Source organism: Lepidochelys olivacea (assembly GCF_965140295.1).
Source record: "Lepidochelys olivacea isolate rLepOli2 genome assembly, chromosome: 2".
In the NCBI taxonomy this organism is placed as follows: domain Eukaryota; kingdom Metazoa; phylum Chordata; order Testudines; family Cheloniidae; genus Lepidochelys; species Lepidochelys olivacea.
In genome coordinates, this window is record NC_140412.1 from 210319134 (window position 1) to 210337195 (window position 18062).

The following is an 18062-nucleotide window of genomic DNA, read 5'->3' on the forward strand; positions in this document are numbered from 1 at the left end:
CAGGTTAGTAAATATTTGGTTTATATTTGTGTAAAAGTGTTCATGTCATAGTACAATGGGTCATCTGTGCTGAACAATTAATTAATTGGAGTGCCCCAAGGGTCGGTCCTGGGGCCGGTTTTATTCAATATCTTCATAAATGATCTGGAGGATGGTGTGGATTGCACTCTCAGCAAATTTGCGGATGATACTAAACTGGGAGGAGTGGTAGATACGCTGGAGGGGAGGGATAGGATACAGAAGGACCTAGACCAATTGGAAGATTGGGCCAAAAGGAATCTGATGAGGTTCAATAAGGATAAGTGCAGGGTCCTGCACTTAGGACGGAAGAACCCAATGCACAGCTACAGACTAGGGACCGAATGGCTAGGCAGCAGTTCTGCGGAAAAGGACCTAGGGGTGACAGTGGACGAGAAGCTGGATATGAGTCAGCAGTGTGCCCTTGTTGCCAAGAAGGCCAATGGCATTTTGGGATGTATAAGTAGGGGCATAGCGAGCAGATCAAGGGACGTGATCGTTCCCCTCTATTCGACATTGGTGAGGCCTCATCTGGAGTACTGTGTCCAGTTTTGGGCCCCACACTTCAAGAAGGATGTGGATAAATTGGAGAGAGTCCAGCGAAGGGCAACAAAAATGATTAGGGGACTGGAACACATGACTTATGAGGAGAGGCTGAGGGAGCTGGGATTGTTTAGCCTGCAGAAGAGAAGAATGAGGGGGGATTTAATAGCTGCTTTCAACTACCTGAAAGGGGGTTCCAAAGAGGATGGCTCTAGACTGTTCTCAATGGTAGCAGATGACAGAACGAGGAGTAATGGTCTCAAGTTGCAGTGGGGGAGGTTTAGATTGGATATTAGGAAAAACTTTTTCACTAAGAGGGTGGTGAAACACTGGAATGCGTTACCTAGGGAGGTGGTAGAATCTCCTTCCTTAGAGGTTTTTAAGGTCAGGCTTGACAAAGCCCTGGCTGGGATGATTTAACTGGAAATTGGTCCTGCTTTGAGCAGGGGGTTGGACTAGATGACCTTCTGGGGTCCCTTCCAACCCTGATATTCTATGATTCTATGATTCCTCTGCCTGAGAGCCTGCAGTCTAGTACTGTGTAGCAAGAAACAAAACAGAACAAACCTGCACAGGGTTATGGTAATTTACCCATGTTCATTCCAATCTGCGTGTTAGGGGAAAGTCTCATGAAGAGATTATTTAAATTAGGGCTGTCAATTAATTGCATTTAACTCACACAATTATCTCAAAAAAATTAATCACGATTAATCGCAGTTTTAATCGCACTGCTAAACAATAGACTATCAATTGAAATTTATTAAATATGTTGGATGTTTTTCTACATTTTCATATATATTGAATTGCGTTGTAATTGAAATCAAAGTGTATATTTTTATTACAAATATTTGCACTGTAAAACAAAATAAATAGTATTTTTCAATTCACCTCGTACAAGAACTGTAGTGCAAACTCTTTGTCGTGAAAGTACAACTTACAAATGTAGATTTTTGTTGTTGTTACATAACCACACTCAAAACCAAAACAATGTAAAACTTCAGAGCCTGCAAGTCCACTCAGTCCTACAAGTGCCTTCCAAAATCTGAGAGGGACGAGGTGTGGAGCATGCTTTCAGAATCTTAAAAGAGCAACCCACCAGTGCAGAAACTACAGAACCCAAACCACCAAAAACTAAAATCAACTGTCTGCTGGTGGCATCTGACTCAGATAATGAAAATGAACATGCACAGTCCACACTACTTGGGATTGTTATCGTGCAGAACCTGTCATCAGCATGGACGCATGTCCCCTGGAATGGTGGTTGAAGCATGAAGGGACATACGAATCTTTAGCGCATCTGGCATGTAAATATCTTGAGATGCTGGCTACAACAGTGCCATGACAACACCTGGGTGTTCTCACTTTCAGGTGATGTAAACAAGAAGCGGGCAGCCTTATCTCCTGCAAATGTAGACAAACTTGTTTGTCTGAGGGATTGGCTGAGCAAGAAGTAAGACTGAGTGGACTTTCAGGCTCTAAAATTGTATATTGTTTTATTTTTGAATGCAGTTTTCTTTGTACATAAGTCTACATTTGTAAGTTCAACTTTCATGATAAAGAGATTGCACTACAGTACTTGTATTAGGTGAATTGAAAAATACTATTTTTTTTTTACAGTGCAAATACTTGTAATTAAAAATAAATATAAAGTGAGCACTGTACACTTTGTATTCTGTGTTGTAATTTAAATCAATATATTTGAAAATGTAGAAAACATCCAAAAATATTTAAATAAATGGTATTGTTAACAGTGCAATTAATCATGCAATTAATCATGATTAAAAAAATTAATCACTTGACAGTCCTAATTTAAATATTGTTGACTACTTCCCTTTCACCTTATTTAGGTAGCAGGAAAATGCTCCAAAAATTCTTGCCAAAGGTACCATTACACTTAAGATTGGGCTTGCACAGAACAAGGAGTGAGTATATGGCATTTGCCTCTCTGTCCCCTATAATGGGGAGAAACAAATAACATTTTCCCCTCCCCCCAAACTCTTTAGGACCTGCCAACAAGGAGAAAAGAACTTTTCCCAACCCTTGCTCAAGACTGCAACCAAGGAGAAGAGAAACCAGTACCCCACTCCAGGCACTTGTTTAAATAGGTGCAAGCTTAAAAATACCCCTATTGAAATTCAAACAGCACTTGTTAATCGGGCATACAAAATATGCACATTTTAAAACACACACACAGCAGTCTGGGATGGTTTGGACTCTCCCTCACCTCAGGCTTGGGGCTCCTCTTGTGGGGTTAATGGGGAGAAAATATCGGTGACGCCTCTTCTTCTGCTGCTTGGGAATGAGGACTTCTCTTGTGTATACCTGGTCTTTAAGTGACTGCTGCAATGCACCTCACATAAGCTGAGAATTTGCTACAGCCATTGGAGAACAACCACTCCCTCTCCCCCCATCCCCCCACCCTTGCTTACACAGTGAGGGCCCCACAAGCAGTGATTTGTCTCCTCTTCTCTGTCATGGCTTAAGGAGTCAGGGTCTGCAGAGGCTTGGGAGAAAGGAGATAAGAGAGGATTTCTATTGGGTGGGAAGGGACAGTTGGCAGCTTAGTGGGGGATGGGAGGGCTTCAGGCAGCTGGAGGAGAGAGAGGGTAATGCACTGGGAATATGCACATCCCCAGTGAGCCACACTTGCAGATCACTGGAGATCTACATCTCACAGTGCTCAAACTGTTCATGCTGCCACTAGTTAGCATAGAGGGTTTAAAGTTTCCACAGCTATAATTATAGGATGCAATTTCTTCAAACTTGTCCTGTCATAAAATGTGGCAAGTTTGGTTTTAAACAAGCAGGTTTTGAAGTTATAAGCTGCACATTTGTTATGAACATGAACAAAAAAACCTTTTTCAGCTCTCCACTAGAGTAGCTCCTCATTTAAAAATCTCACATTTTAAACAAAAATTTGCCTTTGGGAATAAACTAAACATGACATTTCAGTCCCAAAAGCATTTTTTTTGGGGGGGGGGAATTAAATGGAGTGGAAATAAGACTTTAGAATGTAAAGTTTCTGGCAACTTTGACTCTCTCTCTCTGATAGTGGTGTCAATCTCATTCTACTAGTAACAGTGCTACTTCAAGCTTCTATCCTATGCACTTTCCCCCACTGGGTTTTTAGTGCCTTTCCAGCAAATTAAAACTATTACATTGTTTAGATGCCCATAGTTTTGCATAATTTAACTCTGCCTTTCCCACCCCTTGCACTAGCAGATGAGCAGCAGAGGAAGATGGCTTTCCTGTGGTTTCCTGAAGCAAGCTGGTATTCTGGCAGTTTTTATGAATTGCTAGACTTCAATTGCATTTTAAAGCAGAGGTAGAAGAGAGTCAGTTCTTAAGTCAAAAAGCCTCCCAGTTCATTTTGTATACTGTAGAATCACTACCATAAATGCACCATTTACTCAACTGGATTTAGATTAATTAGTTGAAGTCCAATAGGTGTTCTTTAAGGGAATTGTGTGTATAAAACCAAGTTCCACCACTGCCCCTAAGTTATCTGCTAGATTGATCATAAGAACTTGTTTTATGAGCTTGTAAATGTCATTAAATCTATCGGGTTTAATAGCAGATTTCTATCCAACCTCCATTCAGTGGATTCCACAATATGAAACTGGAAGCTGTAGTTTTACAGATAAAATGGTATACATGCACATCTATCACCCATAGCAGCAGTGTAGGTCTATGCCTAATTGAAATAAGAAAAGCAGTAACTTTGCACTTACTGTAAAGCAGATTACAGGCAAAAATGATTTGTCCTAAAGAAATTTTCCAAAGGACAATTCTCTCCCTGCACCTGCAGCCTGGGGAGTTGGGGTGCATGAAAGACCTCACCTACACCACTCATCAGTCTCATAGGCAGCTATTTCCTTTTCCTTCCACTATCTTTCTAGGTCCAGCCAAACACATCGCTCAGTACTTAGCTAGTGTATTTCTTCAACAGTATTCAGCAGATTTGCCAGAATATGGGTGAAATTTACCAGAAAGGAAAGTACAGTGACATTTATTATAAAGCAAACAATACTTATTTGTGTGACCATTTTCTCTTACAGTAAAGAGACAAAACCAGTGACAGCTTAGTAAGGTAAAATGTTACAGTAATGTATTTCATATTAATCCAACTTTTTCAGTTGTATCCAGCTGAAAATATGTCAGTACTTAATAGTATTGAAACTAATAGGTGACTAAACATTAAAAAAGTATTTTCTCTATGCCAACGAAAAGAAAGATGTTAAACTGTCACTTGATTGCAGTGACAATCCTAACTGATGGCCACTCAGAAAACTTAATTTGTGGCCATGTCTAAAACATTTTCGTAAGTTTACAGGTATGCTACAAAGGAAAGAACTCAGGCAAAGAATAGAGAGATCATTTTGAAAATTTTAAATGCAGTGTCTCAATATTTAATTTGAATAAATGCCTCATCTCTCACATAACATCACACCATTATTCTATTCCATTGACATTAAGAGATAACGGCTAATATTTTGGTTCTAAGAAATCTTTATATATAAGCTTTTTATAACATGTATGACTATAAGGACTATGGAGGACAATAACAGAAAGTCTATAAAAGCAACTCAAATTAAAAGATAAGGGAATAATGATTAACTGAAAAGTTAAATGGTCATGGAATTATTTCTGTAAAAAGACTTAAATTAAATACTATTAGTAAAATAACTTATTCTAATGTAACAAACATTTAATTAGACAGAATAGGGAAACAGTAAAACTCAATCTAGTAAAACTCCCCTCAAAATCTAGTAAAAAATCTAAAAAAAAAGACCTGCATTATTATTTCAGAAATCCAGTACTACTGAAAAAAGAAGAAAACAAAGTAGTGTAGATTCTAAAATAAATGTTGTATGTTGAGCTATGTACATATGGCTTTAGCATCTGGAATAGTAATTTGATAACAAGACCTCAAGATTGTTCAGTGCTACACATTGTAAGCAAGCCCTATCTTGTTTTATCACCTCACAACCCACCATGAAAGACTTACCCAAACTGAAAATGTGTGTATACAAATGCAAATGTTGCATTGTGGGCAACAAAAAAGTTAGATTGAAATTTTTATTTTAAGAAGATGAAAACCTTGATGCTCCTGTATAATAATGTCTTCATGGTAGTTTCAGTTATAATCTTCCCATCTCTTTTAATCACTCAATCTTGTGAAAAATTATTCTTTTTGGCTAATGTTTTCATGCTTATTTTCTGCTCAAAAGTTACTTAAGTTGGAGGTGTATACAGATGCACATATGGGGAAAGAATGGCAGTACATTTTCTGTTTTTTAAAAAATGGCACCCCCACATCCCCAATAATTAAAAGATAGCTATACTTTGAAACTTGACATTTAACTAGTCCTCACTGGAGTACATCCATGAACAAGTCTGAATTAAAAAAAGACTAGAAGTTAGTTTTGAACATCTGAAAGTTACATACTGCACATGGGAGACAATGTCACTTAAATCTGAGAATTTGCACTTATAGAAAGATACAGTGTGTGTGTTTTTTCAATAGTGAGCATTTAAAAATGCACATTAATAGCTATTGAGTAGAACCTCTTAGGCCAGAATGTGCTTTGATGAGGAACTGAGCAGGCACCTGTTGGCCTTTGACTTACTTGAGCCTGTTTGCTCTAACAGTGAACACTTTTGTCCTATTCCCACTCCTTTCTCTGTTTACCTTCCCCCACCCCTTTTCTCTCTTTCAATAAAACAAAACAAAAAAACAAACAAAACCCCCCAGCATCACCAAAAAGCTCCTAACACTCCAGGGAAATATATTCATATAAAAATTAGACTATACATTGTCAAAAGATTTAATGCAACATTAAGACCTCACAGCTAAAAATCACAAGATCAGGAAACGAAAGTTAAGATTCACAGAACTAGCTTAATTTGACCATGTTGTCAAATGTACTATTTTCTATTCCTATTTTTCTTAAATGTATAGCTTAATATATTTTGATATTGTTAAATCTTAGAAGCATGTGGATTTTGGCTACCTTTACACATCCCTGGGAACTCTAACCTGAGTTTCCTGATTTATGGTTTAATTAAGCAACTTTAACACTGAATTAAATTAAATTATTTTGCATTTTACTTAAGTTAGTACTGAAGTCAACATTTTAATTTCCTATTTTGAAAAAAAGATTAAAGATCCTATTTTGCCCATGATCTTATGTTTTTAGCTCAACATTTTGATTTTAGCTTTAACTATTATTATTTTAACATTGTAACTGAAGCAGATATGTATATACAAAAGACAGTGATATAAAAAAAATACACTTTTTGAACCTTCTTGAGGTTGTTACTGAATTTCAAAGAGTGATATCCAATGTTTCAACTGCATCATTCAAGGTCTCCCTTTAAAAAACAAAAACAAAACAAAGAACAAACATAAACCAAAGTATTGGTATGTCTTTGTAAAAAATAAAGTTATTTTAGCAATGTTAAGTTACAGCAAATAATGTAGATGTTATTCTGCACTTAAACTACTACATATATGAATGTATCATGGAATGTTTACATATAGGTTGAAGTTTTATAACAGGTCTGATGCTATAAAGCTGATTTCTTTCCCCTGGCCTCTGTGACCCCTATTATACTATTTTAGTATGCCTTCAGTGACCTGAGTTTTTAAATGCATGAACCACAAACCTCATAGAAGTTCACCATAAAATAACAAAATAGAGTGAATTCAGTATTAAACTTTCAGGCTTATCTAAACATATCGTTTAGCTTTTCTCTGTATTTTATTGTTGCTCACAATTCCAACTTTAGTTCACAGGAGGCTTTACATGTGAAGGAGACACACAGGTAAGTTGTTTCATTACCTATACTTTAGAACATAGGATTTTATCACTTATATTAGACATTTAAAAACAGTCTTTAAAAAAATTAATCTTAATATACAGAAACCAGTTATTTATCAATAGAAACATCCTATTAGCCCAAATTTTACCAAGGACAACAAAACTCAGATACAAATTAGGTATTTTAAAATCAGAATTAGTTTGGGAGTAGCAGTATTTTTCCTTGCCAAATTAAGTTACATTTATTTCCACACATTATAATTATGATGATGCAGGATACTTTTCGGATTATGGGACTTTTTCTTCCAGGGACAAAGAATTATATTGTTGAAACCGTGGTTATCAGTCTAATAATAATAATAATAAAAAATCTTTGTATAAGTCCTAGTTACTTGGTTGTACCAGATGATGTTTTATAACATCTGGGAACATAAGTAAATTTGTTCAGACTACTTAACACTTGCAGTGCCATAACTGAGTAAAAAGGGTGGTCTATGTATTTTCATTATATATATTATTGTGCAGATTATTTTAGGTTGACAGTGGTTACATGAATACATCATTGGTAGTTTGATTTTCTTAACAATATGTTAAGCTAACTAGTTACAGAAGAAACAGTTATATGGTTTGTATGAAAAACATACAACTGCAGAGGATTTGTTTAAAACTAAGTAAAAATAACTGAAGTGACAAAATTACTAAGGGTATAAGCACTACTGTCTTCAGGAGGAACCAATCTCAGCTGTTCAGCTAAACTGAGGAAAGAACTGAAGAACAACAAAAATGGATTGCAATTAACATTGCTACCTTATGATCTTGAGAAAAATAAAAAGTAGCAAGCAACGAAACCCTAATGTGTTTGAAAATTTGCTTTAAAAAAAATTACTGACCAATCGTTTCAAGTATAAAATCGTAAGTAACTAATTTTATAAGCAACTATTTTGATGATTTCAATCTAATGAAATACAATTTGTAAAAGAGAGAAAACAAAATCTAAACTAAACATTAATGAACTGAGTTACACATATCAACCTCAGCCTACAAAATAAATTACTTTTAAGACATGGGACTAATTTAAAATATTTTATTTGTAAATCCTAGGAAACTTTCCAACACTAGCAAGTTTAACTTTTCTTTTGTTGACATCACAGAATAGAGTATTATTACAGCTGTAAATCTTTCAGAGTTTTGTCAAAGACTGGCACTACATCAGATTTTCTTCACAAATCATAAAATAAGGTAAATTTTGAAAATCTTCCCAACAGAAATGTAATCTATAGATGTTGTTTATTTAGAGAGAAAGGATAGACCAAGATCCAACCACAAAGCAGTATTAAAAAGCAAATTTAAGGTTCTCTTCCTGTAACCTACAGATATTAAAGAAAGGTTTGGGCTATGTTCATCAGGTATCTATGATGCTGAATACTAGCTGAAAACATAAGAATATGTTTTGCTTTACTAATATTATAGTGTAGAGCAGCTTCTTATTGTTCTCTCCAGTGAGATTTCATGCTTGGGTTGCTGTCCCATTTTACTCCATTAGTTAATACATTTTTCCCCTTGGCAAGAGACCTGCTGGATCAAATGAGTAGCAAACAAGAAACATATTTTGACTTCTTCCAAATGCAAATATATACATATATAAGATAAATTATATTTAAATTAGGACAAGCATTTTTATTGTCTGTGAAATAACTACTTAATTTTCAGTTCTTGATTTCTTATAAAGGGTCCATAAATCCTTTGTATATAGAGGAAGCCATATAAACAATTACTACTGTCACTTTTTGAATTTTCCTGCTTCTTCACTAGATATGTTTTACATGAGGTTTATAATTTCAGAGATATATTTTCCATACAATAACCAGCTTTCCTCCTGTACAGTACTATAAATCATCTACAAAGTTTCAGATATTAATACACTAAATATTTGTAAGTCATTTTGAAGCTCAAACTTTAAATCCATTTGTGCCATGCAAATTAATATTGTGCTGAATATCTGTTTTACATATAAGCAATCTTAAAAGGAGTTTAGGCTACATTTATCTAATGTAAACATACAAAAATAATCAGGTTTTCATTTTGCAAGAACTGTTTTGGGAAAGTCTAACAATTAGAAACACAATAAATACAGAAATCAGTTACTGCATAAGAATATTCTTTCATAAAATGTAAGAGCAAGTTATTTAATTTTCCACTAAAATATATAGCACCACGTATGCACTGCAGTTATTTCTCTTTCAGATTATAATGGAATATTTACATTTTGTTTCTACCATTATTTTCATTTTTATCTAAACTCTTTAACAACTCTTCTTAGCATTACAAATAAATAAAGCAAAAATAAATAACTTTTTTGGTAAATCAAGCCACAAAAGTTAACTTCTATATATTTTCTTAATATTTTTATTAAGTGAAAAAATTAAACAGATTTCTTTGTTACAATTATTTTTACCCCAACCACTAAACCTTGATATAGTTCTCATTTATGTGCCTCATTATTAGTAAGTATCTATAGCAAATAACTGCATACATATACACTATACTGATTATGTTCATTCACTTACTGTTATGGATTCAAGATTAAAACTTCAATACAGTAATTGATAACTGTTCTTCAGGAAATGGTCTGTAAAGAATTTCTATACTGTGGTAACTTTGCTAATAGCAAAAAATATAAAAGTCTTACAACTGCTTTCATCCAAGTTCACTGCACAAGTTATGAATAGTTTCTTATTTATTTATTTGATTAATTTTAGATAATTTTCTTAAATGTTTTAAAAGTTATTTATACTAGTACAAAATACATAATGTAGGTCTCAGTGGATGTTTTCATTCGGTCTTATTAGCAACACAAATCAATATGACAGGTATTGGCTGGTGTAAGTGATTATTCCAGTTAAACCTGCAAAAAAAGCTGTATGTGGTTATATGCTTGATAGTTTTTGAATGCAAACAGTAGCAATATTGATCAGATATTGGACTGTTATCATGTAATCCAGTGACAAAATGAACTGCAGCACCTTGGTGAATGCACTTTTTCAGTCTCTCTGCTGTTCATCTTGAAGACTCCTATTTCATTGGTTTTCAGTTTGTCTCTGAACTGGATTTGTTTTTGCCTTACCACCCCCCACCCCCAAATTTTTACATCTTCACAAAACTAGGCTGGATCAGCCATCCTAGAACTAGCTGTTCAGCCATAAAACTGCAACATCCTTACCTACCTTGTAGCTGTTTCAAACAAAAAGGTTTTTATGTATTTTGTCCATGGCAAAATAATTATGTACTGGTTTGTTAGTCTTTTTCGGTTTTTAAAAAATGTATTTTAAAATTTAGCTTTGGAAACTCTGGGGAAAGCTACTAATGTAGTTTCTTTAGAAACGTTTGAATATTAGCAGTCATTTTACAAAAAATAAGAGAAAATAAAGTATTCTCGCTACCTACAACGGATCTTAACGGCTAAGGCAGAGTCAGAGCGTGGAAAAGAAAGAGGCACACGAAAATGGTGAGAAGCTGCATTGCTCGTCCTGCAGCGTGGTACAAACTTACACGTTTACAAAGCATCAGCCCAGCAGAACCCTCCATCAGCCATTAGAGGGTGAACGAATCGCAGGAAGAGCTACACATTGTATCGCTTCATCCTACCCAGTAACACTTTGTTTCCTTTTTTTTTTTAGGGGCCCAACAGAACAATCAGAGGAAAGAAACAAAAACACCCGAGAGAGGGAAGGGGGCTGTTTTCGCGCCATAACCACTCCAGCGGCAGGGAGTGCACGCAGCGGGCCAATGAATGGGGAGAAGAGCAAACAAATCAGGCCGGCCGTGGCCCCAGCACAAACGAGGCTGGGAGAGCTGGTAGGTGCAGCTCTGAGCCAATAGGAGGCAACGCTCACTCACAGCCTCCGAGTCATCGCTGGGAGCTCAATGCTCTGCTTACTACGATTACTACGGCGGCTCCCTCCCAGGCGCCCGGCGCTTGTTGCTAAACTGCAACCTTGCTCCTTTGCTCAAATGGCTTTTGTAGCAGGAGGCGGGTAGTTTCCAGCTGGCAAAGAACTTCTGCACGATCCAATCCGTTGCCTTCACAATTGATTGGATCATGGCCAAAAGGGTGTTTGATATTTATAGAGCATAGATGACTTCTGCAGCCTGGTTAGTCTGTCTCCATGTTAATGCGGTGCTAGGGTGGGCAGTGTGTGGGTTGTTTTTTCCCCCCCTTCTTTGACTGCCTTTGGGGTGTCCTCTTCGTCTACGGTGTTAGCTTCGTGCATGAGTCAGTTTTGCATCCATGTTCAGGCCAATTAAAGGTCGCTGCAAGCTATAGGAAGCTTTAGTTGAGCCAGAGACAAGGCAGGGCCTTGAAGGGCGGAGGGGTTTGGAAGGGGGAGGGGAGGATGAGAAAGCACCAGAATGCTAAACAATTAATGATATTTCTAACATTTGCTAATCACGGGTCGTGTCAATACAGTCTTCTTCCCCCTTCCCCTAAAATCGTATGCATCTCTCCTTGTTTTGGGCCTTAATACAGTGAAAAAGAGAATCCCCTTCAATGACCTTTCAATTCTTTCCATGATATAAGCAACTAATAGTCCTAAAACAAGTACAATGCATATTCTTCATGCAGATTATGGATGCCAGATCTCTGATGTATCCTAACCCTTATCTAATGCCAGTTGAACTCTGTCTAAACAGGTAAGAGTTTGCTAGATCATTCACAGGCCCTTCAAATACCTCTACCCTATAAGTATACTATGATTTCTATTTGTTGTTGTTTTTATGGCAGAAAGACCAATGCATTCCTCCTCATTTTCCACCGTAATTATCACTTAAACAGAAACTTTTAAAATATTAAATAATGTTCTAAAATATAATTATCTTCAGAACATACTCACCTGTATCTTTTTTTAAAAAATTAATTTTTACAACCGTGACAGAGCAGTATTAGTTAAAGACATCCACATCTGGTGGCAAATACTATTGCTTCATATCTATTGTGTGTACTAGTATTATAAGGAAAATAATTTATTCAACAGTCTCTCTTTCTCTTTTTTCCTTGACATCTGTAAAGGCAGCACATGTTTTGTCACTGGGGGGAGGGGAAGCTTTAGCTAAATAATTACACTTTCTATTACACAACTGATACAACTTTAGTACAGTTCTTACTTTTACCTTTAATTTTCCTATGAAAATGTTTTAAAAGGAAATTGAGCCAATTAAAGGTTAGTCTTGTTCAGCTTCCTCATAGGGGATAAAATTCAGTAACTTTAATTTTTGCTATACACATTTTTTCATATGTTAAAACTAACAGCTCAAATGTTTTGAATTTGGTAAAACTGGATCCACACATTTCTAGAATAGGAGGCTTGCTAAATATCTAGTTAACTATAAAATGATATACTTGTAAATTATTTAATTTGGGTTTAAAATAAATTACATATCAAATTATAAATTTTATATAAAAAAAGATGGTCACCTAATTAAATTTTGGGTGTTAAATTAAATTTGTATATGGTAATCAGAAGAGCCCTATTTATCTAATAGCATAAACAGAATGTTTTATGTTAATATTTAGAATTTAATTTTGAAAACACTAGCTATTGTTCTTCTTTACATTACAAATAAAACAATACAATATAGTTCTGTATGAACCGACTAAGCAACGCTTTTTCCCTTTGTTATAAAAATATATTTTCAGTATGTATGGCTGATGTTAACATGCAGGCTTCTTCCTCCCCTCTAACAGTGGACAATTAAATATTTGTAACTTGTTTGTTGTTGGACAACTGATGTATGGTTTGACTTAAATTCCCACTTCTGACTTTTCTAAAGAAAAAAGTGGGTAGCAAAACAGATTAGCAAACTAAAACATTAAATAAAATGTATACATTCTACATTTAACAGTGTAAAGAGAAAATATTTGCACAATGCTTTTTAGACCACACACGTAGAAAAGAGCACATGCAGATAAATTGATAAATTCAGTACAAATCAAAGTTAAAGAATAACAGTAGACACTTTTAGAGAACACTGTTTAAACCACTTTGCAGTTTTGACTAATAGATCATTTTAAAAAACTTAACATGCATGTGTTCTCTTTTAATCAGACTTTACAAGATATTACAATAAATAAAAGTTCATTTAAGAAAAATGTCCAATCCAGAACAGACTGCTGTAAACTGGTACTGTTGAGTGAAGCTTATCTAAACTAAGGAACTATTTGCCCATTTTCTACAAAATAGAAGAAGTTGTGTTTAAGGTCTAAAGAGTAGAACACAATAATACCTTTTGTCTACTACAAGAAAAGTAATCAAACTTACATTAAACAATAGATTTAAATTATAGAGATTAGTTTCTTCATATGCACTAGTAAAATTATGCCTCAAAAGTTAAACTGAAATGTTACAATCTATATGAGATTATTTCATATTAACTACGGTTCTTATTTTAAGGAATACCACATTGAATTATACCACTCTGTGCTAAATCTTCAATAACTGTCTTTACTGTGCCTTTTGTAAACCACGTGTAATAGTACATTCAATCTGTAATGTCCAAAGTAAACAACAAAAGAACTTGTCAACATTCATCAACAACATATTTTCAGGTTAAATTAAATTACATGTATTTACTTATTTAGTTTGTAGAAGTGAGGTACAAAACTGTAAGCCTTAAGGTATTTCTGTTTATGCGTATTTCCACATAAAATACAGCCCATGTGGAAATTCATTCATTGTTAACTAATACACGTACTTAACTATTTTCCATGGAATACCTATTAAAATCTACCACAAAAAAATTGACCATGCAATAAATGAAACCTTCCACTAAAGTGCATTAAATTATTAAACAAAACCTACTAGATTGCTATATTAAATACACTTCTGGCTTTCATTTCCGTATCCTTTCTTCATCTTCAGGCAACATTTTGTTTGCACTGGAAAGGCTCCACACACCCAAACCCCTCCCCCCTTGCCCCAAACCCACCATTGTACTCTTTACAAATGTTGAAAATTATGAATGATTCTTTAAACCAAAAGGGGGAGGGAGAAATATCTCAAAATTCCTGGGTGTGTTATTACCATCCTAGGGTAACGCTGGTTGGTTATTCTTCACATTTTCTAAGATGCGAGCTACCATTAACTAGATTAAAAGAAAGAAGGAAACATTTTTTTTTCTTTTGGGAGGAACTAGAAGAACACGTTATTCTCTCACTCTGGACTCTCCCACTTCTCAATCATTCCCCAACTGTCCTCCGTCCACCCCCACCCTCCGCCTCTTTGTCCTTTTTTCCATGCTGCTGCGTTCCAGAGACACTGCAACCCACGCTAATCGACCCGCCAGAAACATTACCAGATGGGGGGCTCCTTCGAGGCTGGAAAGACCCTAATTTCCCCCTTCCCGCTCCCCTCCCTCATTTAGTCCCTTGTCTTTCTGCAGCGCGCAGCCAATGGCAAACAAGAACCCGAAAGCCACCAAACATGAAATCACAGGCAAAGGTGCTGCGCAAAGAGAGATCGCTCAGGGCGCTGCTAATAAGAATATTACCCCAGCAGCACGCAGCCTTCCTAAGTACCCCTCCCCTCCCCTCCCCCTCGGTGACCCACCCACACAAAGTGCTCAAGCCATCTTGCCAGAAGAGCGGAGCTTGCACGAACTACCCCTATGCATAATACGGTGGCTTCGCATCACGGGGAGAGAGGAGGAGGCGTGGGCAGTATACGGCATGTTTTCCCTCCTTCCTGGAGTACCCTGGGCGATTGCACCCGCCCCGAGAGACAGCGCGTCCTCGCCTCCCCCCGCTGTTTGTGCACGCTTGCAGGGGAGCGAGCTCGCAGCGGCTGGCCCCAGAAAAGCGAGGCCGGGCGCTATTTGTGAGTGGGGGAGCGCTGGGCGAGGGGGTCCGAGCCGCTGTCAGCAACGGTGGTGAATAGGGGCAGAGAGGGGACGCGCGCTCAGGGCCGGCGCCCATCAAACTCCCGAGCTGCCGCTTTCTCGTCCCCGGCAGCAGCAGCAGCTCTCGCTAAACTTGCCCCCGTGTGTTGTGTGCAGCCAGCCTCTCTCCTCCTCCCTGCCTGTCCCTCACCAATCTCTCCTCCTCCTCCTGTGAGTGTGTGAGAGAGGGAGCCGAGCTGCAGCTACTATCTAATTGAGGCGCTGGGATTCCTCACGTGAGAAGTTGATTTGTAGTTTGAACACGTGGCTCATTCAAAAAGCCGGAATATTCAAGTAATTTTCTTCCACTCCCCTCCCCCCGGTTTTTTTTTTTTTTTTTAATTGAGAGGCGGCGCCAGCATGCACGTAGTGTGACATTTTCATAGCCCGCCCGCTGCTGCTGCCGCTGCCAAACGGGCTTGGGGGCAAGACAAAAAAAGTAGTTTCTCCCCCTCCTTTCTCCGCCCGCCATCCTGGTCCCCAAGCTGGGTGTTTCCCCCCCTTTCTCCCCTCCGCGGCCGGATCACACAGCAAACGCTCCGGATTCCGATTTGGATACAGTTGGGTTTTTTTTTTACCCCCTGAGAGAGGGTGGGAGGGACTCAGGCTGCAGATCTGATTTTTTTTTTTCACCTCGCTCTCGCTTTCTCTCTTTCTCTCTCCTCCATCGCATTTTATTTTACACCCCCCCCACCACCTTATTTTGCAAGCCGAAGTTGCTGGGCGTGTGTGGATTGTGGGGTTTTTTTTTTTTTTTAAACGAACGAGACCATGAATAAGCTGTACATCGGCAACCTCGGCGAGACCGTGAGCCCGCTGGACCTGGAAAGTCTCTTTAAGGAGTCCAAGATCCCTTTCAGCGGCCAGTTTCTGGTGAAGACGGGATACGCGTTCGTCGACTGCCCCGATGAGAACTGGGCTATGAAGGCCATCGAAGCACTTTCAGGTGAGTCCCTCCAGGCGCTCTGCGGCCCCCCGCACCCTCCACGCCGGCCCCGGGCACCCACCCCCGCACCTCTCCCCATCTGTTTCCTGCTCACACACAGACAAGCTCCCCTCCTGTCCCCCAGCTTCTCTCTCCCACCCACATGACTTCCCCCCCTTACCTCGTCCGTTCAACCCGGGGGGGGGACCCCGAAATCTGCCTCGCTGCCCCTTTCCCTGCCAAGGAGGTGGGGGCGAAGCGAGAGCCGGCCCTCCGGGGCTGTGTGCGCTCGGGCTGCAGGCGGCCGGGGCTGGGGGGCTGCAGGCGGCCGGGGCTGGGGGGCTGCTGCGGTGTCTGGCCGCGGGAGCTGGGGGGCTGCGGATCCCGGGCACGCCGGCAGGTAACGTGCACGCTGGCGTTTGACATCCAGCCGCCTTCTGGCCTTCCCCGCGCCCGGGGATTGCGCTGCAGCCATGCGGGCTGTGGGAGAGGGCCCCGGGGGGCGCTAGGCTGGCTGGCTCCGGCCGCGGGGAAGGCGGCCAAGGAGGATTTCCACCCCCCTCGCTCACAACAGGCCAGGGCAAGAGGCAGGAGCCTGGGCCCAGAAACCTAGCACGCTGCGTCTCCCCTATTCCCCCCCCCGCCCCCGACGGAAAATCCTGGCTTCTCGGCGGGCGTCCCGGGAATTGGGGGCGGGGGGAGTATTTGGGGTGGGGGGAGGCCATGCGATTCAATGTTTGCATGGTGCGAAGGCGAGCCTGGCGATGTGGAGGGGAAACTGAGCCCTGCTTCCGGCGTAACGTGCAGGGACGGCGGGGCGGACGAGCCTTGCTCTGTGCATACAGCGCGCACCTATAGGCGCTCTTGGCCCGGCATCTCCTGCCCAGCGTGTATCCCCGGCAGCCAGGCTACGGCTTGGTAGAAGCCGCCTTCTGGGTGCACTTGGAAGGAGTTGTCTGGCGGAGCTCCCAGCCCCACGCGGGTTGTTGCACAGAGGGGACGCGTGCTGTAGCTTTCCCTACAGGGAAGGAGAGTAACCCAAACTTGAGAGGGAAAAACTATCGGCCCCTCCCCACCCTGGCCAGAGGGGCTGGAAGGGCTCGGGCCCTAGAGGGCTGCATTCCTTCGGGATTATTTATTTCGCTTTCCCTTTGACTGCCTCTCCTGCACCCATCACCGCTTGCAGCAGCCAGGCCGCCTCTCTGCCTCTACATCCTGTTTTTGTGTAAAATGTAATGTTGCCTGTTTAATACGGTTTGCAGAGGCTTCAGGGGGGAGGCACCGGGGGCTGCGAAAGCCCTTCTGATATGCGCTCTCTTCACCCCCATCTCCCTCCAGAAAATGCCATGAAGTTTAATTTTGAGGCCTGTCGCCCTGCGGGACGCGTTGGAGTAGCCGGGGGAGGGAGGGATGCCCTGCCCAGAATAGGCAAGTAGGGAAGATACAAGCATTTTCACACAACCCTGAAGTATTCCCAATCCCTCCTGTCTCCTCTCTTTGAGCTGTAGGGCCCTGATCAGCTCATACGAGCGAAATTTTTGAATCTATATTACAGAGCCCTTGGAAAAAAATGGTTCAAATAAAGGAAGAAGTCCACTTTAAAATAGCGTCATTCACTTACCTCTTCGGACAATTATTGGACTAAAAGGAATCACTAAAAGTCAAGTCCCTTGTCTTGTGATAGCAACAGCATAGTGGCAAACTGCAACACCAGTTATTAATGAATAAGCTAACATGTTGCACTTTTAATTTCCTGTGCTGTTTTAAAACACCACAAATTCAATTTGGGAAGGGTGGGGAGATGAAAAAGAGGGAGGCAT

The 18062-nt window shown here is 39.6% G+C and overlaps 1 protein-coding gene across 1 annotated transcript in view; it reads left to right on the forward strand.

The window, feature by feature from the left end:
* Positions 1-10804: 10804 nt before the first annotated feature.
* The window catches only part of IGF2BP3 (insulin like growth factor 2 mRNA binding protein 3), a 168619-nt gene continuing 161361 nt past the window's right edge, over positions 10805-18062 (forward strand). The window contains exons 1-3 of the mRNA XM_084618393.1: positions 10805-11537; positions 12010-12077; positions 16028-16263. Coding sequence (XP_084474519.1) covers positions 16089-16263 — 175 coding nt within the window. The 5' untranslated portion in view covers positions 10805-11537; positions 12010-12077; positions 16028-16088. The remainder of the gene's footprint in view (positions 11538-12009; positions 12078-16027; positions 16264-18062) is intronic.